The sequence below is a fragment of the Brachionichthys hirsutus genome, chromosome 6 (genome assembly GCF_040956055.1).
Source record: "Brachionichthys hirsutus isolate HB-005 chromosome 6, CSIRO-AGI_Bhir_v1, whole genome shotgun sequence".
In the NCBI taxonomy this organism is placed as follows: domain Eukaryota; kingdom Metazoa; phylum Chordata; class Actinopteri; order Lophiiformes; family Brachionichthyidae; genus Brachionichthys; species Brachionichthys hirsutus.
The window spans coordinates 2,367,236-2,392,090 of NC_090902.1; the positions used below are offsets into that span (position 1 = coordinate 2,367,236).

General features: G+C 47.8%; 1 protein-coding gene across 1 annotated transcript in view; it reads right to left on the reverse strand.

Annotated features, from left to right (window-relative positions):
* rapgef2b (Rap guanine nucleotide exchange factor 2b) overlaps positions 1-24,855 on the reverse strand; it is a 57,275-nt gene that overhangs the window by 24,580 nt on the left and 7,840 nt on the right. Inside the window, exons 2-6 of the mRNA XM_068740870.1 lie at positions 18,229-18,299; positions 16,733-16,789; positions 13,751-13,834; positions 8,511-8,586; positions 6,692-6,859 (exon numbers count right to left, since the gene is read on the reverse strand). Of these exons, the coding sequence (XP_068596971.1) occupies positions 6,692-6,859; positions 8,511-8,586; positions 13,751-13,834; positions 16,733-16,789; positions 18,229-18,299 (456 nt within the window). The remainder of the gene's footprint in view (positions 1-6,691; positions 6,860-8,510; positions 8,587-13,750; positions 13,835-16,732; positions 16,790-18,228; positions 18,300-24,855) is intronic.

The following is a 24,855-nucleotide window of genomic DNA, read 5'->3' on the forward strand; positions in this document are numbered from 1 at the left end:
AGCCATTACACTGCTGGATGGCAGATACACACAAAGGACGCACAGACACACAAAGGGAAAGCACGCCACGGGTGAAATAAACAGTGCACGCATCTTCATTTGCAGAGGAAACCAACCAGCAGAGCACGCCGTTAGCGTCACGAGATAAAGGATGAACATGATAATTGTCCTCGTTTCAGCACGCACAAACAGCGAGCGGCGCTAAATCTGCAGTCATAACGCGGGGAGTTCTGAGATTGTGTTACGCTGCAGGAAAATAAAAAAGGCGCTCCATGTGTGTAGCGGTTGACGTAGCAAGAAAGTAAATGACCAGATAAATGACCGCTCCTTCAGGGACGACTAAATGTGTTACCATGGAAACCCCACATTGGTACGATACGAGGGACCTTCAAACGGATCAGAGTATCAAGAAAATCATTGTCAATCGCAAACGAAGCTTTGTGCCGATACTTGTTGTCCAATGATAAAGCAGGTAGATAAGATACCAACCAGCATGTTCAAGGGCTCCGGCATGACGCGTTACTACAACCACTCATTCACCGACAGTCCATGAGCCAGGAGGACGACACACACACACACACACACACACACACACACACACACACACACACACTCTGCCAGCTCGCTGCATTAATCCTTGCTCTCTCTCAGAAATATCACCATTACGACAGAAGAGGCGGTCCGATATATTCCTCCCAGTACATACAGCGCACACACCCAAATAACACGTTTAAATACTGACTAAAAACTTATTAGTGGATACACTCCAAGTATTTGCTTTAACCCAGTGATGCAGAAAACACGATAAAAGGTTTAAAAACAACTTAAAATCCTTTGTCATCCCGTTTTTTTAATCGCCTCACGGCCTCATTCTGTGTCAAGATGCATCCGGGGGGGGGGGGGGGGACTTGGAAGGCGAGGATATGAAGAGAGACGGTTGTACGCGCTTTATTTTTAGAAAAACTATTGTAAGCCTTCGTCAAACATCACAACACAGCGAAACGGCTTACTGGCGCTACCGTCGCCATGACGACTCACTGCCACGGAAACTAAATGTCATCCATGGAGCCTTCAGAAAACACGAATATTTAAAAAAAGGTGTTTGAATGTCAAAACAGACATCAAAAGCAAAAATCAAATGTCAGTGATTGGCTGATACATGATCTGGCGTTGAGAAATGCGACAGCTGGCTGTAAATAAGCAGATCATTTCCCCAGTTCCACGAGGCACGACTACAGATGCATTATGGGAGCACGAGCTCCTTCCATCGAAGCCCGATGGCTGATCGTCAGCCAGGAATAACCGGGAACAGACTTTGCTCGTGGTGTCTCTGCTAGACAAGTAAACCCATTTTAAATGAAAATAAATTAACAGATTTACTGCACCGCATTCCGGAATAAGAATGTTCTGTGAAGAATTTGTCTCATTTCATCCGTCACTCGGAAGCTTTAACAAATCTGTCTCGACTTGATGTTGATTAATCCGCCGGCAGACAAAAAGAATGAATACAAATCCATAAGTATTTGATTAATTCGTAAATTAATCACTTTGATCACCTATAAATAAAATAACTAAATTAAAAATAGCGGTTTAAATATGAAGTGAGATACCTTTGTGCTCAATGGTGTTTTACAGACTGGATTTTTGCTCAATTATTTGGACAGATTAATAAATGACAAAAGCAAAACTTGAAAGAATGCAGGAGAAATCAAAGCACAATGAAGCATCTCGTCTGCAGCTGCTGCAGCGCCGACACGTCGTCCACTCAAACGGAGGCTTTCTCATCTCCGCACAGCCGAAGCAGAGCAGGTTGTCACGAAGGACAAGCTCTAAAAATAGGAGCTGGGCTTTTTCTGCAGCCCGAGAGTGGCAGGTTGGTCTCCGCCTGCGCCCTCGCTCCTCATCAGATCTGAGGGCTCGACACCATCGAGGTCTGATCTTTTCCACGGCTTCCGTGCAATCAATTCCTTCTGGCGGGACTCGATCGCGGAACACGAAGACGTGATGTGGTTCCAGACACATCTGGGGATTACAGATGCGTGTAAATGCTCCGTAAATAACTTCCTGCAGCACACGTGGCAGATTCACATCTTGGTAGCCATGTTGCGATTGGATAACAGATCTTTCGATGGCAGCGTAGTCAAAAGAACATTCACGGCAACAGTGAGGAGAGACCTAACAAAACCACACCCACGCCCAGCAGGGATAATAATAATCCATGGCGCCGAAAGACAGTCAATATCATCATCAAGAACATCATCAGCTGAGAGGCACGGTGTGTTTCAGATCAATCAGCTAAACTGTTGCCATTATCTCGGTTTCCAGTCCATAAGCTCGACCCGCGCGGCGCCTTTCATCGCTCCATCATGGGCCGTGAAACGTGATGAAGCCCATTCTCACCCGAGCACGCTCATTTCTCAGATCAGAGGCGGGATAATGTGCAAGGAAGCCGAGGAGAGAACAGATTTATCAGAGCCAATTCATTTTTTGCTTTTAACCGCGCGGTAGCACGGTGGATTGGGGGGGGCGCGGAACAGGATCCTTCTCTTTATCGGCCTCCATGCCGGCAAACGTGAGGCGTTTATTAAGGAAGTCCAGCAAGGGGGCTACAGATGCGACAAAAAGGGGAACGGAGGCACAGAAGCACAAACACAGATAGCTGGAGAGCTGAGAAGCAGGAAACACACCGACACACCGACACACACAACAGACATCATCGAACGATACGGTACCTGTGGTTTATTGCATCCCTGGCGGCCGGGTTAAAGGAGAAAGCCATGAAAAGAAGCAGAGGAAATGAGCGTTAGGAAACGAGCCGTCTGCCAGTCGAACAGTGGGTGTAAGCGGCACAACAAACGTCTTCTGCATCACGCTGAGAAAGGACAGAGCCTGGGCGCAGCCGCCGACAGGCAGCGACACAACGGCATGCCATTGGCTGCTGCTGGACATTCCTGACCTCATCACGATAGCCGGTCTGATCAACAGAGACGAGCCGTATTTAACCATCAGGGACGAGCATGAAGAAACACACACACGATTATTAGGCCGGCCTTTGAGCTAATCTCAACGTCTTCACTTTACGAACTGCTCCTTTAAAACCTGCCTTTCAGCTGCTGTGCACTTAAATTGCATCGTTGACACAAACGACTTCAGCTCCAATGAAGTTAAGCTGTGCTACAAAGTAGCCTCCTCGAACATACGTTTGTGCCGTGCATTAAATTCATATTCATCAGGCACTAAAAATATTTTGTATAAAATACTTGACAAGGAATCATCTTTACCTGCACAAGGTCCATACAGGCCTTAAAGCGATTAATACGTAGTCAGTAACAAAGCCAAGGACACACCAACTGAGCAGAACTGCTGATGGCCACTTCGGTGGCCTCGCTAACCACTGCGCCGCCCCGGGTCGAGGAAAGGAGTATTGATCGTCTGCCTCCTGCTGCTTGTGTAATTATGGAGCAGCTGTTTGGAGCCTTGGATGCTCATATAAACCATTGAGTAAACCCAGAGGAGGAATATTACTCATCTGCTCGGAGAGTCGGAGCCATTGGACGAGGGCGAGCAAGAGGAGAGTTCAAAGTAAGAAAGGGAGCAGGGAGAAATGGGAGGAACGTGTGTGAAGGAGAGAGAGGAGCAATAGAATGACTTAATGGTTCAATTTAAACTGAGCGACAGACCGAATCTGCATCAAGACATTACCGTAAGTGAGTGTGTGTGTGCGTGTGTGTGTGTGTGTGCGCGTGTGCGTGCGTGCCGCAGATCAACAACACAAACGGCTGTTGACATTAGAGGAAGAGATGGATTGCGTGAGATAAAGTTCAAAATGGAGAGCTGGTGTGAAATACTGAGTATGAGCCTTTGCAGAGGAATATACAGAAAAATCGAGTGTGTGTGTGTGTGTGTGTGCATCATTGTGAACAGGACGGCTGAGTGTCAAGTGATTGCTCGGAGCATACAGAAGATGCATTAAATGTTAAAGCCTCCTCTTTCCATCCGGCATGCATCATTAGCATCGTGTTTAACGTTGCTTTGATGCGCCGCTTTAATTGTGTTTGCTGTCGGAACGATTCTTTTCCTCTAATGATGCTAAACCAAGCTCGAAGGACAGCTGCGTCTCTCGACAGGCACTTGGAGTGAGAGCATCAGAAAAACGTGATCATTACATTGCACATGGTGAGCTACTTTTAACTGCAGAGAGGTTTTGAGATGCTTTGAGAAAAACCCCGGCCGCTAAATCACATCTTAATCATATGAATTTTTGGTTTCATAGTAAAGCGGTCCTCAATTCTGACAATAAATCTGAATGGAGCGTTCCAGGCGCAGCTATAACCTAGTTTAGATCTCTGCCATGAGTTGTGCATTAATACAACATCACAGCCTCCGCCTAAATACTGAAGTGATTCTCACAGACCGGCTTTAGCTAGTTGCAAAAAACACAAACAAGCCAATAAATCACGGCTTTGTAATGTGGGATCGAGAACTTGGTCGTCCTCCACCGGTGCGAGAAGAGCGTCGGCCAACGCTACCTTACGTTGCGCGCGCCGCCTGCCTATCGTGTGAATCAAGCTGCGACCTCGTCGGTCCAAAGCGATCCTTCGCCGGCGATGAAGGCAGAGAGCATTTGCTATTTCGGGACTTGACGCAGAGCCGAGGACGATCGCTTTGCGTCGGTAAGTCGCGTCTCATTGTGCGCGTCGCTAGTCATCAAACAGCCGGCGTTTAAAGTCGGTGGTAATAACGCGAGAGTTTTCAAATCCAATCTCTAATGGCTTAAACAACATGATCTGAAATCATTTAGATTAATGACTAGCGGCTCTCACATGTGAGTACACACTACTGTAATCTAATACATGGGATTGTAAATGAAGTACCTTTTAGTTTTGGATTACTGTGCAGACCAAATATACTGCCTGGAAACTTCTGCTTTTCTGGCTACTGCTGCATATATTATGTATGAGATTATACGAAGCAGCTCATCAGCGACTAAATGACTCATTACTCATTGCAGCTGAAACTGAAACAGACTTTGAAAGCTTCAGACCAGCGGCTCCACGGATGTTTTCACGCCATCATAGGTATGACTCAGCTGAATAAAACCCTTACCTGCACGGTGAGATTTCCTCTCTTCCCTCTGTGAGTCTCTCGCCTCCTACATACGTCTCGGGATGCGACGGGGTGAATTCGGAGGTGTGCCTGGCATTCTAAATGCTGGAGATTAGCTTGCCGTGTCGGTTTAGCATCCTCCCAGATTCCGTTTCTCATTCGCTCTGCTCTCCCTTCCGCCTCTGTCATCAGCAGCATCAGCGGCGGCGGCGGCGCACTGTGCTCCCTTCCCTACTGTACTTCTAAGTGCATTCGAGCACAGCCCATTTGGGACTGCTGGTTGCCATGGCACCCGCTTCATCCTTCCCACAGGAATGGTACTCGAGCGGCGAGAGTGGACTGTGTGACGGGAGATGTTGGGCCATGAGAAAGTTCAGCGCAGTCTTTTGAAGCTAAAACACAGCGGGGTCTAAATTTAGAAAACAGGGCGGGGGGATAAAGGGAGGAGAACCTTTGCTGCATTTTGCCTTTTTCAGCAGGATTGTTTCACAGCGTTCCAAGAAGAACAGGGGCACACAGACAGAACCCCCCCCCCCAAGGAAACATCAGAAATGATGGGAATGTTGTGTGCATAACTGAATATCCCCATTCCCAGGGAAGTAAAGCACGAAAGGGAGGAAGCCTGGTGCAAATCAATGGGCGAGACTCCGCCCTCTGTCTGAGTGGAATCCCTTCACATGGTTAAAGTAAATAGGCTCCCATAAAAACAGCGCTGTGCCCGAGGCTTTACGCTAGCAGAGCATCGAGCCACAACGCTGCTTCTATAGTGGAGTTATTCTATTGATTTCCCTCTGGCATGCAGAAACAGGAATTAGGAAAGGTTTGTCAAATAATGAGAAGTAGACAGCATTTATAGTGAAAGATTTGGAATAAAAAAATAAAAGTCAAGCTGGGAAACCACTTCATAGGGAGGTCATTTTAATCATTTAGGGTGACGGAAAGCTTCTTCTCGACCAGACGGGCAAACGCAAACAGATTAAAGAATGAACTGGAATGCGAGTTTCTGAGTCAAAGGTTGGGTTGGAATGACTGGAGAGACGCCACGGCTTCGAAAGCCAGCTCCCCAACCAAACAATTCCCTTATTGATTCAGCGATCAACAGCAAAACGCATTGAAGAACTACGTACATCAGCACGTAAAACGCCGACGTGTAAATAACTGCACAGAAAAGTACTGCAAGGGTAAAGAGAGCAGTGAGGTTCGAACGCTGGATGCAACATCGGATCACGAGACGCAGCAGACAACCAACCAAAATGCTTCCGCGTAGAACGCTAAGAAGAATGCTAAATAAAGCGTGTCCTGGACAGAGGGTTGATGGAAACACAACAGACACACATTTGAACACCGAAGTATCACAACCGGCAAGGAACGGCACTACGGAATCAAACATTAAAAGGAAAAGGACATCCCACCAAGGAGATGCCGTTACACAATAACACAGGAACGAGCATCAGAAAGGACAACCAGACGGCGTTCTGAAGCAAGACGGCACGGGAGGACCACAAAAACAAAACGGCAGTCGCCTTGGCGATGGGCAGCAGCGAGAAGAAAAGCGCGGCAGTGGCGCCGGCTTGCAAAAACTCACCGTGTGATATCCCCGGCCGATGGGCGGCTTTCCGGCTGGGTACGGATCCACGGTGTCGATGATCGTCTGTCTCTCTCCCTTCTGGTTGATCTTTCGGAAGCGGCGGCGCGACTGTCTGTGCGAGGCTTGTCGCTGGAAGTACTCGTCATTTTCATCCATATAGTCCACCTGGAAACGATAGGAAGGGAGAGAGACGGTGAGAGGGGGGCGGGGGGGCAACTGTTTTCATCTTCATCGACCCCCCCCCCACCACCACCACCCTTGTGTGTGTGCACGCAGCACGCCGACGTCAAATGGCCCCCGCAGCCGAGAAAGACAGGAAGAGACAGAATCGAGTGGATGAGTGGAGACAAAAAGAGATGCCGTCCAAACGGGTGAAATAGATCGTCCTGTTGAGGATATTAACGGTTGTGAAATTACACACAGGAGAAAACCAACGTTTCCATTTTTCAACAGCTAAATTGAGGGGAGAAATATTCCGAGTGGAAACTGGCACCGGATGTCGCTTCCAATCAGACGGTGAAGTCATCTCCTACGAGTAATCAGACTATTTGAGCTTTTAAAACAGACCGCTCTGTTGGGTCATGGTGGAACGACGTGCTTTGGATACTCTTTACTTTGGGTGTGGGGGGGGGGTCCATCCATCACTGCGGCTTCACATTTCACAGCCTTCAAGCCTTTGGTATTACACCAGTAAAATCTCCATCTTCCGTACCAACTGCTGCCATGACAACGGCCGGGCAGCTGTGTACGAGTGAGACGCATGTGTGATTGCGCGACTAAATTAAAAGTCTCGGCACGGCGTTAACACGCCCGCGTTCGTGCCGCTTCACATGAGGGGCTCTCGCTTTGCTTTCCGCCGCTGGATTAAATGATTTTTTTCTCGTGATGATGACACGACGTTTGCGTTTGGGGAGACGGGATTCGGCTGCGTCTATCCCAGCAGCATAAAGATCCTCCCCAGTAATGAGAGGGTGAAGCGCATGGGGTCTGCGAGGACACGATACCGACTGGGTTGCCCAGAAGCCCCCAATCTATGGCGGACATTACTGGAGAAACGGCAATTACAGCCTGCGATGGTAAGATCGGTGAGGACGTGCTGCGGCTGCGGCAGCTATAACCAGTCATGACCCGGCGAGCGAGCTCAGGGTTACTTCTCTAGTTTTGTTTTCTGCCCTCCTTTGGAATGAAGGCAAAGGGCGGGAACTAGCGGGGAGTGGAAGTGTAGCAGCAAGAATCGATTTCAGGAAGACCGGCATGAGAAGGATGTATTCATTTTGTGTGTTGTACGAGACGGTTAATGGTGAGAATCCACAGCAGCTGCACAATGAAGAACGGTTTCATTTGGACAGTGTGATTGTCGTCGGCGTGCTTCCTCCTCATCAGCAGAACTTTATCGCTGCTGATCCGCCGGCCTCGAAGGGCTTCGGCTCAACAGACGATTGCTGCTGCTCTCTGCCTCGGCGACCAATTTGCAACTTTTTCCAATCGGCAAACATTTGATTTGCCCTAAAACTGGGTCAGGGTCGCTGATCAGTCTTGGATTAAAGACTCTGCAGCTGTTAAAGTAGCTTTGGTATTCCAAGGAGGCGCAGGCCACCCCTACATGGACCGATTATATAGAACTCATAAAATATGTTTATGCCATCTATGAAAACTGAAAACTGCTGCTTTTTCTCTTTTGTTCCATTTTGCCTTGATTGCATAGGAAGGAAAACGTGTGTGTGTGTGTGTGTGTGTGTGTGTGTGTGTGTGTGTGTCAGGAGCTGGTCTGTGCATGAGGTAATGCCAGGGGCACAGTGTGTGGTTAAAACCTCACCACAATCATCTCCGAGGGTTCCAGGACGATGCACTCACATCCACGCCGCTGGCTGCCTGCTGATCGCTTCCCAAAGCTGCGCAGGAAAAAAAGAAGAAATTGATTTATATAAAATGTGTTTTCATCCTTCCCTAAACAGATGGCATGAGATATATTAATCGTGAGTTGTGACGCTCACGCCGGCTAAGAACTAGGACAGACATATATAAACTGTCTGTCTATAGCCCCCCCCCCCCCCCCCCCCCCATTTAAACATGTAGCATGGAAGGTGTGTGAAATGTGGAACAGAGCAGCATTGAGTGGACAGTTCCTCCTTTCAGCCGTGGCCACTCCCAAATGCGGGGAAACTCTGGAAAACTTCACTTTCACGACGTCACAGTTTGTACAGTACGCCTCGCTTCCTGATTAGCGGGGGGAACCGGGGGGGTGCTGAAAGCTGCAGAGAAGGGCAACAACGCTGGAAATTCTGTGCATGGGGGCTTGAGAGTTGGACAGAATGCTGTCTTTGTTCGGTAGCCAATCAGAACACAGAGACACAAGGACTTCCTTGTTTTTCTTTTTTTTTTGGGGGGGGTCTAAATCTTTCTTGTGGGAATGTGACCCAGATGCTGCTTGTTGGCTGATTATTTTGTAAGTTACACTTGCGCTGTCGATTTTGGCATGTCTGCTTTGCGTTTTGCATTATTTAAACTTTCTAGTTGTGTCTAAGAACGTGGGTTATCCGTCTTTAAACTTTCACTCGGTCCAGGCCGCCCGGTAGCCGGCGTAGCTAGTCCTACTGCACGTGTTGCTATCACACAAACCCACTAGAACTAGAACACGCCAGAACTAAAGCCTGGGCAGGTTGGAAGGTGTGGTTTGATTGACCAGCGAGCACAACAACCTGAAGTGTTCAGGCTGGTCACCGTGACCTTGACCTGCACAAACAAAGTATAATCAGTTCGCTCTGAAGGCTTTCTGCGATATTAAATCGTGGGGAAGGTGGAGACGCATCACCTCAGCCAGGGTCGCGTGCAACACGGTGATTCTCATTCCAGGTAAAAGAATCCCAGACGTCTTTGTGGGTTCTCGGAATGGAAATGGGATTGATCAAATAGTAATGCGCCTTATAATTTGGTGTACGTATTTGCTCTGTCCAGATTTGATTTGCTGCTTTTCTTTTCTAAATTCCTAAACTGGTCGTGTTGCGGCATCGATCTCGGCTTAATCGTTTGAGTTCTTTTTTTAATCGAGTAGGAAGTTCTACCTGAACAGTTTATGTCATCAATCACACCGACAGGTGCAACGCTCAAACACAGCAGGGGCTAAAAGCTTTGGAGCCCCGGGCTTATGGCGACAGCTCGGTGGGGGCTGGATAATGAATACCTCCTCGGAGCAAAGCGCTGGAGATATTCCACTTGCCACTGTGGCAAAGAGCAAAATGATGGTTTTTGATGTGGGTTTTCATTTTCCAAACGATTCCGCTTGCGTTGCGTTCCTCATTCTCCTGCCTTTCATGGACAAGCCTTTGTTGGGTTTTGTGTCTTTTCTTCTTTTGTCAGCCTCTCTGTCGTTTCGCTGCTACTGCTGCACTTTTACCTGGCTAATTTGTCGACTTTCTGCTGCCTCGCAAACAACAGCCTGTCAAATAACTTCACGTGACGGACAGTTGACTGCTGCAGGGTGCCCATAAACTAAACCGGAGCGAACGCGACCTCGCTTATCTTTGTGGAGGCAGTTTGGGGGTTAATGCTGACGGCTGCTGTTTAAACTCTGCTTGTCCGAACATAAACGGACATGAATCCCATCACAGAGCCAAACAGGGCTACGGTGTTTTCCCATATTTTCACAAATAGACAAACAAAAACTTTTTGAACTTCAGAGAAACGGAACGAGGGCTTTTAATGTGCTTTTACAGACATTTGGACTCTATACCCAGTGCTGATCCTGTTGAAGCTACTTTGGCTGTCTCTACTTTGGAAAAGAGAGGAGTGATTCCAACATTTACGCATTAGAAAACCCTGCAGCCGACGAGATGGGAGCAGCCAAGTGACACGATCCGACATATTCCCCCATTATATTTGCATAATTAGTAATCCAATCCACAGTTTTGCCAGAAGCAAATGCTCCTGGCAATGTGAGATATTAAAGACGGGATTATGGAAGTGGAGAGTGTGGGAGCGGGTGAGAGTTTTGTTTAGAGATTAAAGCCGCCACCGCAGTATGTCTACAACGTAAAATCAAACCTGTACATTAGACAACAAATATTAGACAGCAGCGTAGAAACGTCATCACCGTTAAAAATGCTGCTACGCTATGATTTTTTTTTTTTTTACTGAAACGTTAACATGAAGCTCCAGCTTATGGCTGCGACACGAGTGCATGGAATCCAGATGAGATGTCAGCAAATGTCTGCTGTGCTATGGAATATCAGCAACTTGATGCAATAAAAGTGACTAATTTTAAAGAAGAAACCTGGTATGAAACGTCATCCCAAAACTTCCCGTCAGACTCGGGAGGTCAAGTGGTCATCCTTTAAATCGGGAAGGACAGCGATTCAGCCTCCGTTTTACCCAGTGACTGTCCTATTGGTGCGTGAATGACTGAACGGATGAGCAGGTGGTGCCTCGCATGGTCCATCTGCGTGTGAATGCGTGGCTTGTGTTCTACAGCCTACTCAAAGGGATTTTAGAACATTCAGCAGCAAATTAAAATGCCTTACAAAGACAACTGATGCTCTTATGAATAGAAATAGTAAAAGTTCTGCCATCAGAGACTCGGTATGAGCTCCTTTCAGACATCCTCCTTTCATCCTAAACCCATAATCCCTCAGTCGACTCGCTGACATCTCACCTCCCCTCAGTGGCCTCGCATTCCCCTCGTTACACAACAAGCCTGGGCGTCTGGAATGTCAATCCACGCGCGTCGCAATCCTTTCATTGTGTGAGCTCTCCACCGACGGATCGGAACCGCTCTGCTGTCTGGCTGAACTGTGCGAACCCTAATCTGTGCCCCTGCTCCGGGTTGGAGGACGACACAGGTGCTCCTCGCTCCTGGTAAGCCGTTTAACTGAGGAAACGTCAGAGGGATCTCTTAACCTCTTAAGAAGGACACAGATTAGACACCCTGTTTATGCAAGACTTTAAAAATTAGACCCGGCACAGAAGGAGGGAGAAGAGGACGGGAGTCTTGGGAGTGAGAGGTTCACCAACGTCCCGTGAGAGATGTGTGCGACCGTCCAACCGCCTCTCGAATTACAAATACAAACAGAATTCCACGGAGTTAAAGCGTGGCCACCCCGACCGCATGCCTCGGACTTTGCCCTGGCGTTTCTGGAATAGAGGCCGACGCCGACACCGAGAACAACTTGTGACTTTTGTTTCACAATGTAAACTCGACCGGCAGAGGAAAAAAAAAAAGGCCACCGGCAGCGGAAGTTTCTTGAAAGAGAAAATAGACGACGCGCTGAAAACATTTCAGAGACGTCAGTCAATCATTGCTGCATCTGTCAGTCATTTTTTAACGAAGTTCGCCCCACAGCAGGAGAACAGGTCTTTATGTTGGCTTCAAAGCTGCGGAAAGCCTCGTCTGCAGCCCCAAGCATGAGGAACGCGCAGCCCCTTTTACTCGCAGCAGACACTGCGCACTGAACAAGCCAAAATAACATCAGAAGCACGCGTCACGCTCGAGATTTGAAGGTTTTTACTGCAACCGGCTCCCGTCTCGGAGAGGAGTCAGACTTTAAAATTACAACCGACAACGGAGTTTCTCGGCAGGGCTCTGGTGAGACGTGCTGCGGGAGGTCTGGACACTCACCACGGATACTTGGAATTCCTCCCGGAGTGACACAACCACCTTGATAGATAAATACCCCCCCCCCCTTGTTGCTAGTCCACAGTTGGGCCAGGTAGCGTGATCCGTGTCCAGACGGTTTGGTGCGACTGCGGCATATCGTCCAGCGTTCACCCCGGTGCTGCTGTCTAACAGCCGTGTGTGAGAATGGCAGCGAGTGGCTCAGAGATTGTGTGTGCAGGGATCAGCCTCTGCCCATTGGCTCTGCCCCGTTTCCCGCCCCCCACCTTGGTAATGTGTTGCGTGGACTGCAGCCAGCATTCCAGCGTACAACTCACTTCCTGCTTCGGCGATACGGGTGAATGAGAGGGTGGGGTGTGTTCATTTGTGGGTGTGGACAGATTTCTCTGCTCCCTTTTTCGGGACAAGTTAGTCATGACTTTCGTAGAACTGTGATTTAAAAGTCCTAATGAGTAATGTATCATTTTTATACCAGCGTTTTATCGCTGATCAAAATCACGACTGAAGACAAAAACCACAAGCACATTCTGAATTCTGCAGCAGAAGACATATAGCACAGCTTTGACTTTTACTTACAGGCTTTGGAATGACCGAATAAATTAGTTTAATATAATGTCAAGCTACAGAGTTTCAGTAGATTTTCCTTTTTATACTTTGATGCATGGAAATTGGTATCTGTCAAAATTACTGTTTGTTACATATTAAAATATCGAGATGCTTCTAAGGTCACCAACGGGTCAAAAATAAAAACTACGTATCCAAGTTGCTAGAAAGTGATTTGAAGGCGGCTGACCTTTGCACAGAATGACAACGTTCCTCCGCTGACTGGCGGCTAAAATCAGAACTAAGTTCCCGACAAGAGCTGCGGTTTATGTAAGATGATTATTAGTATCTATTGTTCATTTCCACATGCCTCAGATTCCAACCCCCGTTGTAGTTTGAATGAATCTCGCTCACGTGCACACATTTCCCACCTTGTCAAATTTCAAAAGGTTACACTTAAGAAGGGAACAGCTTTTTTTTTTTGGCAGCTTTCCCCATCAAGTGTTCCATTATGAAACGCTTCCCACGTTCATTTGAATCTGCGGGATGACCACTGCCGACCCCCCCACAGCGCTGCTGGGATAGCTCTGCTCCAAGCGATGCCCCCCCCCCAGCTCTGAACGGTCGTAGGTGTGTGTTACGCAACGCTCCCAGAAGAAAAGATCATTGTTTTCCAAAGGCGCCCACAGAAATGGTTCATGTAACAAATCCTCTTGTGAAATCACAGATCTTGGTACATTTGGACTTGAGAGGCGGTGATCACTGCGGAGGGGGGGGGGGGGGGGGGGGGGGGGGGGCATGGATCTCAAGTCCACTGAAGGTGTCTATGATAATTACAACATCATGGCTAACTAACTAAGACCGAGCCTTCTCATGGTCTGAGCCGACATGCTGCTAATCCTTACCTGCTTCTGGGAAGGAACATGGACTCCTTGATGAAGACGGAGCCGGACAACAGGATGTACCAGCAGCTTCCAACGTCGTCGGGACTAGCAGAGAGAACGACAAGGAAAGTTAGGACACGTGGCCACGAGCGTATGAGACACAGGCAGAGGAGTAGACGATTAGTTGTCTAAAAACAGAACAGAATACGGGAGTGACCTATAAATACAGGAAAATCCTCGACTCAATGGTCGTTCCACACTCGTTAACCCTGTACATGCGCTGAGATGCCTCAGCAAAGTCACACTGCTCATTGTGCCAATGGGAGAGAGGAAGGGAGTATTGAAGGGAGAGAGCGAGAGAGAGAGAGAGAGAGAGCTATATACGAATGACCTGATGGCTGTCATATTCTAACAGCCTGGTTAGTAACAAACAAACAAACAAACAAACAAACGTGTGCCTGCTTCTGCCACACTTTCTGGCACTTTAATTAAAACTCTCTTGCAGGTTTGACCTTCTTTCAGACATTACGAGTGAACTGGATCAACCAACATCAGAGAATCTACCAACGTACGCAGATAAACAACTTAGTAAACACGACATGCCAGAATTGGCGCAGCCCGTCGGTGCTAGCGAACACCATTTGGGGTCCGCTAAATCGAGCTAACATCACATCTTGTTCTTGTCTTGGGTGTTAATAAGGCAGAAGCCGGCGTGAGTTTGCTGAACATTTTCACCTCGTCTGTGGGAGACGTTTTTAATTGAAACCAGGGGGGGGGGGGGGGGGGGGGGGGTGGAATTAATGAGCAGTAGGGCTTCAGCAAGGTGGGACTGTTTTTTTGCTTCCAGAGAGGTAAGCACTTATATTCACACGCCCAGTGTCGCTGTGCTGACCAAGACGGTTTTTTTATTATTGCAAATTAAGTCACCTCCTCTCCACAGTTTCCTGAAAGACCTACTGAGGGTGTAAACAGCACACCCTATCGACTGACCCCCCCCGCCCCTTACAGATCTCCCTGCACCTCTCTTCAGGCTGGCTCCAGCCCTGTATTAGTTCTTCCTTGGATGTTGGAGTTAATAGAAATGAAAAACACAATTATTAATGGCTGGCGAGGAGCAGCTGCGAATGAGGGGAGAACCTCACGTGGATGAGAAGCGCGCAGATGAGGAGGAGGAGGAGGAGGAGGAGATGCTGCAACACCAGAAAAGTAGGAGATTGCAAAACGTTAGGCGGCACAACAGCTTGACTGAACTGGGTCACACATTTACGCAGGAAACAAACCATCAAAAGCCAAGCGTGAGCCAACAAAGCCCCCAGAAAGCCTTGAGCAGCAGGTTATATGAACACAGTGGAGCCACTAACGGGGGGAGGGGGGGGGGGGGGGGTCATTATAGCATCAGAGAAACGTGGATCAACTGTTATAAATGCAAGAAAAAGGATACCCCGTTACGAAATTAGGACCCCCGCATTCGTCATTTTTATCAAATTATCGAAATATCCCCAAGTTGTGCCCCCCCCTGTAGAAGAGGACTTGCAACTATAAGACTTGTAGCAAAGCTAACTGAATGTACAAAAGTACATTTTAGATCCAGGGTGGGTCAAGCTGTATTTAAATGTAAATCTATATTTGGAGTGGTGTGTTATGTACATATAAGATCACAGTACCGTTATGGAAGAGCTACAGAGTCCCAAAATAATTCAACTAGATTCGATGCGGAGTAATCTGTAATCGTTATTGTCCTACTAAATAATTTGTCATTTTCGTTACCCTGGCGACTGCACCATGAAGTGTCGTGTGGCGCGCCCGCTTCCTCGGTTGAAGAAGAAGAAGAAGCGTCGCTTTGACAGACAGGACAATTAGTCCTGGGATATGGAGCACACAGCGCCATCGTTCTGCTGCATCTCATTAACGTGCGCGCTCCACACGGCATCAGTCCAGACGCAGAGTATTGCATTCCTGTCATTTTCTTTTTTTTTTCTTACCAAAGTGAATTTGCCGCCACTCCAGATGCACTCACTCTGAACCTCATGCTAAAAAGGTAAAAATGTCACAGTCTACAAGCTGTTCTTCACCAGTTCCGTTTTTAAATCTCAATCGGGAGAAAAGCAGTCAAAGGATAACGGCTTTGTTTAAGGATGGGCTGCCACGCCCAGTCGATGAAGACGAGCGTCTCATCAGAAGAAGAGACGCTGATGTTTTGATCGTATTTGAATTCAAAACAAATGGCCCGTGGGTCTCGACGCACGCGGTTTCACAGCTCAGTAGAAGCACGATTCTTATGTTTTAAGGCCCGCGTTGTCGAGCAGATTATTGCTGTTCTAATAAACAAACCCGGACGTGAAGAAGGGGCTGTTAAAAGGTTGCGTGTTAACGAGACAGGGTTGATTAGAATCTCGCAGAGGAGGAAAGTTAATCTAATCTGGGTGATGTTCAACCCCCGACATTCATCAGCGAGAGCCTCCAGAGACTTTTATTGTCTCTCTCTCTCTCTCTCACAAACACACGGAGCCTAGATGCTCAAATGAAATGAAATGAACCATGAAGGCAATAACTGGGTGTGTTTTGATGCTTTAGCCTGGAGATAAGTGCAGAAATGCGTGATTTTCGTCTCCTCTACTACTCTGTGAAATTCTAGCCAGAGATAAATTGTCTGTTGTAGTTACTTTTTTCCACCGCTGCTAGCATAAATCTAATCACATTTTAATGTTAAGAAGCTTAAATTAGCACAGTAGCATTTATACTACGATTTAAAGCGCGCCTCCTCAGCGCTGCGATGTGGAGGATCAACGACGGTCACCTCATCAGTAAAGTTCATCCATAAATGTTGCCGTCCGGAGTGAACACAACCGGGCGACGATCACATGGCGGGTCCAACTGTTAAACCGGGGTCCATGCCCCCAGGTCATTCGGCCAGGGGACCCCTGAACACCGCGGTGAAATACTGCTGCGTCTTCGATGTACATCCCTCCCCACCGACGCGGCTCGGGGCATCATGGTACTTACTAGTACAGCACTTCATTGGCCTCGTGTCTCTCGTAACGCACCGTCTCACACATCATCCTGCAGGGAAGAAGAGCAGAGTGGGGGGGGGGGGGGCACGAGTTAAAACGGAAAGCAACAGCAGCTTTAAAGGCGCAATCCCGTTTCTATGGTGTGCTTGCAATTTTTACATTATTTTAAGTCCTATATTAGCACGCTTTTCTTTGTGGAATCGGTAACAGGTGATTTCCTACATATCCCAGAATGACTTTCTGCCACCATCGCAGACAGACAGCAAACACGTTGCTGATTAGGATTGATAACAGGGTCTCCTGTGGAGACATGAAGTGTCATCATGTCAAATGAATGGCAGTGCATCCTAGTGAAACTGTTCCAGGAGGTAAATCAGCTCTTCTGCTTATTATCTATTTACTGTCTTTGCCCCCATTTTAAATTGTTTCCTTTCCTGAGTATAAGAGTCTTTTTTTTTAAACATATATTTACACGTACCAATCATGATTCATCAAAGGATTTAGCTGTAAATGTGACGAAACCCTTCTTAAACACGAAGTTCTTTTGGGAGGGTAAATAATGGGTCGTATTGTCAGATCTCACATGAATAAACATTTCGCTTCGCCCCAGGAACATTCCAGACAGCGACTATAGTAAACAGAAGCTGATCAAAACAAGGCTTCAAAAATAGCTGGGGGGTGGGGGCGTGATGTTGCAGCCCCCGTTGCACAATGTTCACAACAACAACCCCAGCTCCTAAAATAAGAAGAAGTTGTGAAAGTATAGAGGGAAAACAGCACATTCCTCCCGGATGACATAAAACGCACGACAACTCAATCCCCGTAGTTTGTGGGATGTGAGGCTGGCAGAGGTTTATTTTATTGAAGTAATTGTGGTGTGGTCTGTGGGGCTTGGGGGGGGGGGGGGGGCATTCCTCAGGATCCAAATTGGGAGTTGTGGGGCGGAAGGCCTCCGAGGGGGTCACGCAGTGGAATGTTCCAGCTCACGGGTCATGTACTGCTGCTTGTTCCGCCGCCGCCAGTATAATCCACATGTATGCACACAAGGCATGCTGGGAACAGACTTCTGACGCACCGTGTTTGGAGGGCGTGGCGCTGACAGGAACTTGTGTGTTTTTTGCCGGGACGCTCCCGAGCTGCGCCGGTCAGACGTTCAGACGGATGTAGCCTCGGGCTAAGTGACATCACAAGAGGAAGCTCATAATCGGAGGCGCTCCATTGCTTTGTTTGACCCTCTCAAAATTCGGATTGAATCGAAAACAGCTCTCGCTGTGAATCCGAACAGAAACGGCTTTTTAACTAAATTAAAATTGGACTGAACATTCGTCATGATATCGTGTCGGACGTGTTGATCAGGAATCCCGAAGTCACGGTCAGCTCGACATTTCCAACCGGAGACTTCGGAGAGAGGAATATCGTTTTCCACCACTTGGAACTCCAAGCTCCGCCCCATGCTAATGAGGCAGCGGGGTTGTGTGATGCACTGACCTCAGCTGGTGCTCCCGCAGGTTGGACAAGGCCTCCATGCCGTGGAGGTAAGAGTAGACGATCTCCAGGTCCTGAGGAACAGAGAGGAGCAGCCGTGAGACACAGGAGTGCTGAGGCGGCGCGTTTAAGATCCTTTCACTGTGTTGTCGTGCGACACAAAAGGACTAGCGTTAGATTTCAGGTTTTTCACAGCGACAGGTTCGCGTTTTGAAGCCCCGCAGCTGTTCCTGGAATGGTTTCGTTTCACCAGCAGGGCGTTCTGACTTAATGTCGCTCGTGTCGGATAATTCTAACTATTCTTTCTCCCCCGATGGCCGTGCTCAGGAGCGGATGCCCCTGAGCACCCCCCCCCCGTAGAGAAAACAAAGGCCGTACACAAGACAACTACAAACTACCCCCCCATTCAATGACTCCATCAAGTGACCCAGTGAGGGACTCTCGGATCGTTGGGCAGGGATCCCAGCCAGAGGTAACACAAAGTGTCCCTCTTTGAGCGCTGGCACTCAGGACAGCTCCTCCCCTGTGTCCTGGTGCACGCCGGTGCACGCCGGTGCACGCTGGTGCGGCTACTGGGATGCCCTTTGTCAGTGGTAAAACTGGAGGCTTTTGCCACATCTGCGCTACAAACGCACGCACGTAGCAACACACAACTCTGTCCCTTGGTTATTTTTCTAAGAGTAGCAAATTATAAGCTTATTGAAAGCTTTACGAAACGCCGACCACAGAAGCTAAAGAAGCTTTTATTGTGCCGCTTTGGGTCGTCTTTATGTCCGTCGGGAGAAGAGGGAGCAGCAGAATCACAGCAGCGTTAGATTCCAGTCGTTGGAAGTCAGGATTCTAGGAGTCACTAATCCATTAGTTTTAGGAATAAACACACGCAAGTGATTAGCAAATGGGGAATGATGGCCAGCTGTAGAGATGCAACAAACACACATTCATTTCGGGGGACATAATTAAGCAGTTTAGCATCGTCCTCGGGGCTGCCGGCTCCATTTGTCTCAGAGTCATCACCTCTCTCACCAAACCCTTGTGTCTGAAGTGTCTGCAGGTCAGTGGAGCAGCCGGAACAGGATATCGGGCGCGTGCCGCCACCTACTGGGAAACGATGGAACTACACCCTCAAACTAAGGCGCGATGAAACCAACTTCTACTTCACTCAGTTATTTTCAAACGTGCTAGTCAAACTGTGTCGGAAGTAAATACTTGAATATGTAGATTATAATTTATTTAACTTGTATATGGTACATATGAGGAGTATGTATCAAAATTAGTATGGGAGGAAAGATGAAATAAATCCACTATAAATGACTAAATAAAGGCGAATTCATTTAGTTAATGATTGAATTGAATGAAATCATTTTAACGGAGAAAAAGGTTCCAAAATAAATTGGTCAAATGGGAAACTTTTCCAGTTTGATTGGGAGAAAATAAAAGTCCAGTTTTACTTTCACAGAAACACAAAAAAGGTCTGATGGAATCCAAGACGGAAGCTGTTGTAATGCATTCACACCCTGCAAAAACATCCTCATCTCTTTTCTCACTCGCCACTACGGCAAAGAAGGAAGAAGTAAATTATCTTGTAATAGATTTAATCACAATTATGAAATTATCAACAACAACAAAAATTCAACTTCAAACTTCTTCAAGTGTCAAATCTGAATATTTGAAAGTCTCCACTGGGTGGCAGTGTTGCAGGGCTCTTTTCTCTTTCACAATGACACCACTTTGAATAAAAGAGCGCCACTCAGAAGCGGCCTCACAGGGCTAAACATGCAAAACCATCAATTGTGGCTTCAGTCTCAAATATTTCAGATTGGCTGTATGGAAGGAATGTAAAGGACCCCAATCTTTCCCGCTCCCTGGGCCCGACATTTTCCGACACGATTTTTGGGTTGGATTCTTTCTGTCTGGTCTCCTTTCGGACGGAGTCATCACCACAAAGTCAACAGATGGCATTATTAAAAACACAGCGAAACCTTGATATTTTTTGCTTTGTTTTTACACTGTCTAATCCCTCCCGCTTCCTTTTCCAAACTAATCCTTCCAGGAACGCAGGTGGGGCCGGCCAAAGGAAACCACAACACTGTTCTCGGTAAATGTTTGTTCAAAGCTACCTGTGACGTTCCATGAAAGCCACTCAACACAGTATGTCATCGCTTTACACCTTCATTCATAAAACAGACTGCAGTGCAGGAATGTCCTCTCCTGGGGACAACACATACACTCACACCCACATCCACACGCACAATGACCAAGACATCGTTAATCTTTCCAGGTATTATTTTGGGTCCCAGCGGGGGAAGCACGCAGGCTTGGGCCCGGCACCAGCTTGTCGACCTGACGAGCATTCAGGCGGCAAAAGGAAGGTTAAGGAAGTTGTGTCGCTTTCCCTGCATTGTCTTATTGAGCCTTCCAGAAAACAAACGAGCCAAAAAGGAAAAGGATGCGGTGAAAACAAAAAAACGGAAAGAATAGCACATACCACCAAGACATCCTCGCTCTATTTAAATGATTTATTGATTATTAAAACAGCCGCTGCGAAGTTACTGTAATTGCGTCATTTGAATTAGACTCATTCGGTCACCCTGAATTCTGGAAAAGGCCTCTGCTATTCTTATCTCTGGACACCGGTGTCTTTAATAAGGCCCCTTTCACTGTGGCACAAATGGTCAATCCATTTATTCGTCTGGCTCTGGCTGCCTGCAGATAGCAGACCTGTGCACGCATCCATTATCCGCCGCAGACAGATATCGCAGAAAGGGGCTGCAACCATTCAAAAACAACGAGACACTCCGGGGGGGAGGCATAAACAAAAGGCGCCCTGGGCCGGGGAGGTGAAGGACATTTATATGGCAGCCAAGAACAGCCTTAGTATCTGATGGATGAGGAAAAAAAACAAAAAATAAAACGGCTATTTACATCATGAGAATGAATCCGCCTGTTCCTACAGTGGAACTGAGGTACCGTCAGAGTGATTTGTGTGTCGAGGGACGAATGCAACAATCTGCAGGCGACGGGGTCAAGTTTTTATATCTTTTATGACACATTACGTCCCGACAAGCCCATAAAAGCAGTCAAACGGGAGCCGCTTCGGTGATGCAGTGCCCTGACAGAGTCGGCCTGCAGAGTAAATCAATGATTGTGTCGCCTTTCTTGACAACATTAGCCCCCCCTGTAAAGGGAGCATGCAAACCTCGCACTTATCGAGCTCCTGTCGAGGGCGTCCTTTATCAACTCATCTCTATCACACGTCGCCTTCTGGTTCACCTGTAAAAGCATGATGTACTTTGATCTGAAGAGAGATTCTGAGATGTACGATGCCGGATAAAAAAGACTCTTCGCACCTTTGACATCTGAATGCTGTCTGCTCTTGTTTGTGTCATGAGAAGGAGCTTCTTGTGTCGCAGACAGCTCGCCGTGACATTTTGCTGTTGCAACCATCACTCAGGATCCCAAAACGTTCCACATAACGAATGTGAAAAAGAATTTTTTTCAGGAACGTATATTTTCTTCCTCACCAATGATTCCAAAGCCCCCCCCCCCCCCCCCCCCCCACCTACTCGTTATGCGATGCAGCTCTTTGTGTTGAGATAACAGCGAGATGAACAAAAAGGCGGGGGGAGCGAGAGAAACTGACTGAGGCGTATGCATTTCTGTCGGCCTCGTGTGAATGAGCTTTCACACACACGGCATCATTTCACTGGAATGCGGCAAACTGAGGATCCGTCCTTCTGTCCGCGGTGGGAAAAAAAAAAAATCTTAACCAGCTATATAAGTATCGCATTGAAACTGAAACGGGCCGCATCCTCGTACCGGTCGGCTCATTACGCCCCCCCCCCCCCCCCCCCCCCCCGTCTAAGATGCTTACGTCCTTGATCCCCGGCAGCCAAAGGAGGGATGGCTGCTCTAACCACAACACTTTAGTGCGGGGAGGATTTTGCTGTTGTTCTGTTTCAGAAAATAGCTGTGAAAAGAGCAAATTAAAGATCAAAGATCAATACGATTAAAGCATGAGGAACATTTAACCTGTCTGGCAACGAAGACCGTTCAAACGGAGCCCTGTGACATCATCGTCCAGGCAGAAAAAGCCTCCAGTGAAGGGTTAAACTCCACTCACTATCCTCGACAGTCGCTCTCGTCAGTGTCCATCCAACTCAAATTCAAGGCTGCATCAGATGCTGAAAAACTATTTAAATACAAGTGTTGGAAAATAGTGACGCGGACGGAGGAGGAAAACAGCCTGCGGGCATGAAACAAGGCGGCCGGAGCGCTGGGAGCTCTGGGAGCGCTGGGAGCTCTGGGAGCGCAGCGGCCGGCGCTGAAGGTTGGAAGGTCGTGTCGTCTACGGTGCAAAATCTGCTAATGGCGATATATTGCATTATATCGTCTTCTCAGCACAAATGTCACAGCGTGCCCGTGTCAGTGTGCCAACTGGGACTGAGATGGACGACGCCCCCCCCCCCCCCAGAGCAGACAAAATAGCAGCGATGGCAGTTCATTCCAAATGTGCACAAGGTGCGTCTTACCCTCAGGGCCAGCGACATTCCACTGGATGCCACCGTGCGCGTCATGTGTTTGTCTTATTGTGTGTATTCCCTTGCCTTTGTTTGTACATTTCCCCCCCCCAGCAGCTGTCCTTGAATCTCTATTGACAGAGAGTGTTGGGTATACTGGGTATTTTTATCTGTTAGCCTGTGTGAGAGAGCAGGTGTGGGGGGGGGGGCTTTGTGGGCTATAACAAAGTCACACGGTGACTCTGTTTTATAAAAATGAGCAAGGTGATGATGCCTCAGATGTCAAAAACTCTATTCCACCCTCTATTCCTTTTTTTTGGGGGGGGGCGGGGGGGCTAAAACGTGCCACCTTAATGAAGTAAGCACAAACCACAACGACGCTAATTAGCACTCTTATTGCCGTTAAGCACTAGGTGTTAATTCTGCAGGCTAAGCTAGCAGATCACACGCTCCTCTCTCACTCTTCCTCTCAGAATTAAGCGCCAGGTACACGTTCCCGCCGCCGCCGCCTCTTTGTGCGCGTCTGAGAAGCAAAGACTTCTTTTTTCCCTGCAGGATGACAATGAGCCGTCTTCAATTTGCACTCCTGCGCCAGCTTGATGGACGTCAGCGACCTGTGAATGCTGCCGCGATGCTCCAAGCGGACACCGGGCCCAGGAAATCTTTGCAGCTGCCGACGACATTTGGAAGCGCTTGGGAAGCGGTTGTTTATTTCCCAGCCGGTGGACGCGGTGACTGGCTGGAACAAGAATCAAGGGAGGCATGTGAATGAGCTTAACGGCACCCACTTGAGCCGTCTGCCAGCATAAACCCCTCAAGGACTAACAAGTGCTCGTTCCCTTGGTGCACATTAAGATGGATGTCGGGCTGCACAAGTGGAGTCAGACAGTGAGTTGCATTAGTTCTTTGGAAAAAAAAAAAACAAGCACGTGTGCGTAGTTCATAGAAAGGAAAGACGAATGTCTGGGCAACCAGTAATCACAGCACAACAAATGCTAAGGGCCAGCCGACCTCTTCAGCCCATCTGCTTCGATTCGTGCTGCAGCTAGCCGGAGCAGATGTTGGTTTTTAAGTAAACGCGTGCATATCTAAAGAAAAAACAAACGACGCAACAACCTCTACTCAACCTGAGAATCACTGCAGAGCGCTGCAGCTCGCCAACTCACTGCGATGCAAACGGTTGCTCTTGGGCGAGGAAGCCAAGGAAGGTCAAAAACGTCAAGTTTTAGAGTTTGTCAGAAGCTGCTGGTCCACAGATGTAACGATTTCAGGAGAGGTTTTCGTCATTTTTTGAATAGTGAAGGGAAAATGCCAATTAAAAAAAAGTACTACAAACCTAAACTGACCAGACTGACCTGCAAGGTGGAGAGTTGCTGTAACTTGAGCTGCAAGCCGGCAGCAGCGTTCACAGCACAAGAAAAGAGCTAGTTCAGAATACCAGTATATTTCCCCTCACTTTGAGGAGGAGCACGTAGAATAAATAATTCATAATCTGCAGCAAACTGTAAGAACACAATACTGCAATACTGGGGGTGAAATGAAGCCAATTAAGTAAGAAAGAACTTTCCAAATCAGCCTGGTTCCGTCCTCGCAGCATCAGTAAAGACACGCCGATACATGATTTCACAGTCATCCACTTAGCTCTGACTGATATTTGCTGACTCAGACGCGCCTCATAATGTCACAGCGCTGCTATGTAGGGCAAAGAGTCAAAGCCATCAACGGCATCACAAGAAAGAGTGGGGCATTAGCCTGGATGCTGATCCATGGCGGTTTAATACCTGAAAATACGCTACGAGTGTACCACCTGAATGCTAATGTCACGCCGCCACAAAGCTGCTCTAGGTTAATACTTGTGTGCATAGATGCTACATTCTCCTGTTTTAATCGATAATCCCTGAAAGTTACCTCATGACCGGTAGTTACAGACGAGTCAATGAATGTCGCCAGTAGCAGCTCTTCAATCTGAAGCAGACAGGGTTCACAAATGTAGGATTACATATCAAATAAAGGTAGTAGAGTTAAAAAAAAAAAAAAAAAACGACAAGATTTCCCAAGACGCCTCAGAATCTAATAACCCGTTCCCCCTCCTGAGGACTCCGTCTCAAACTTT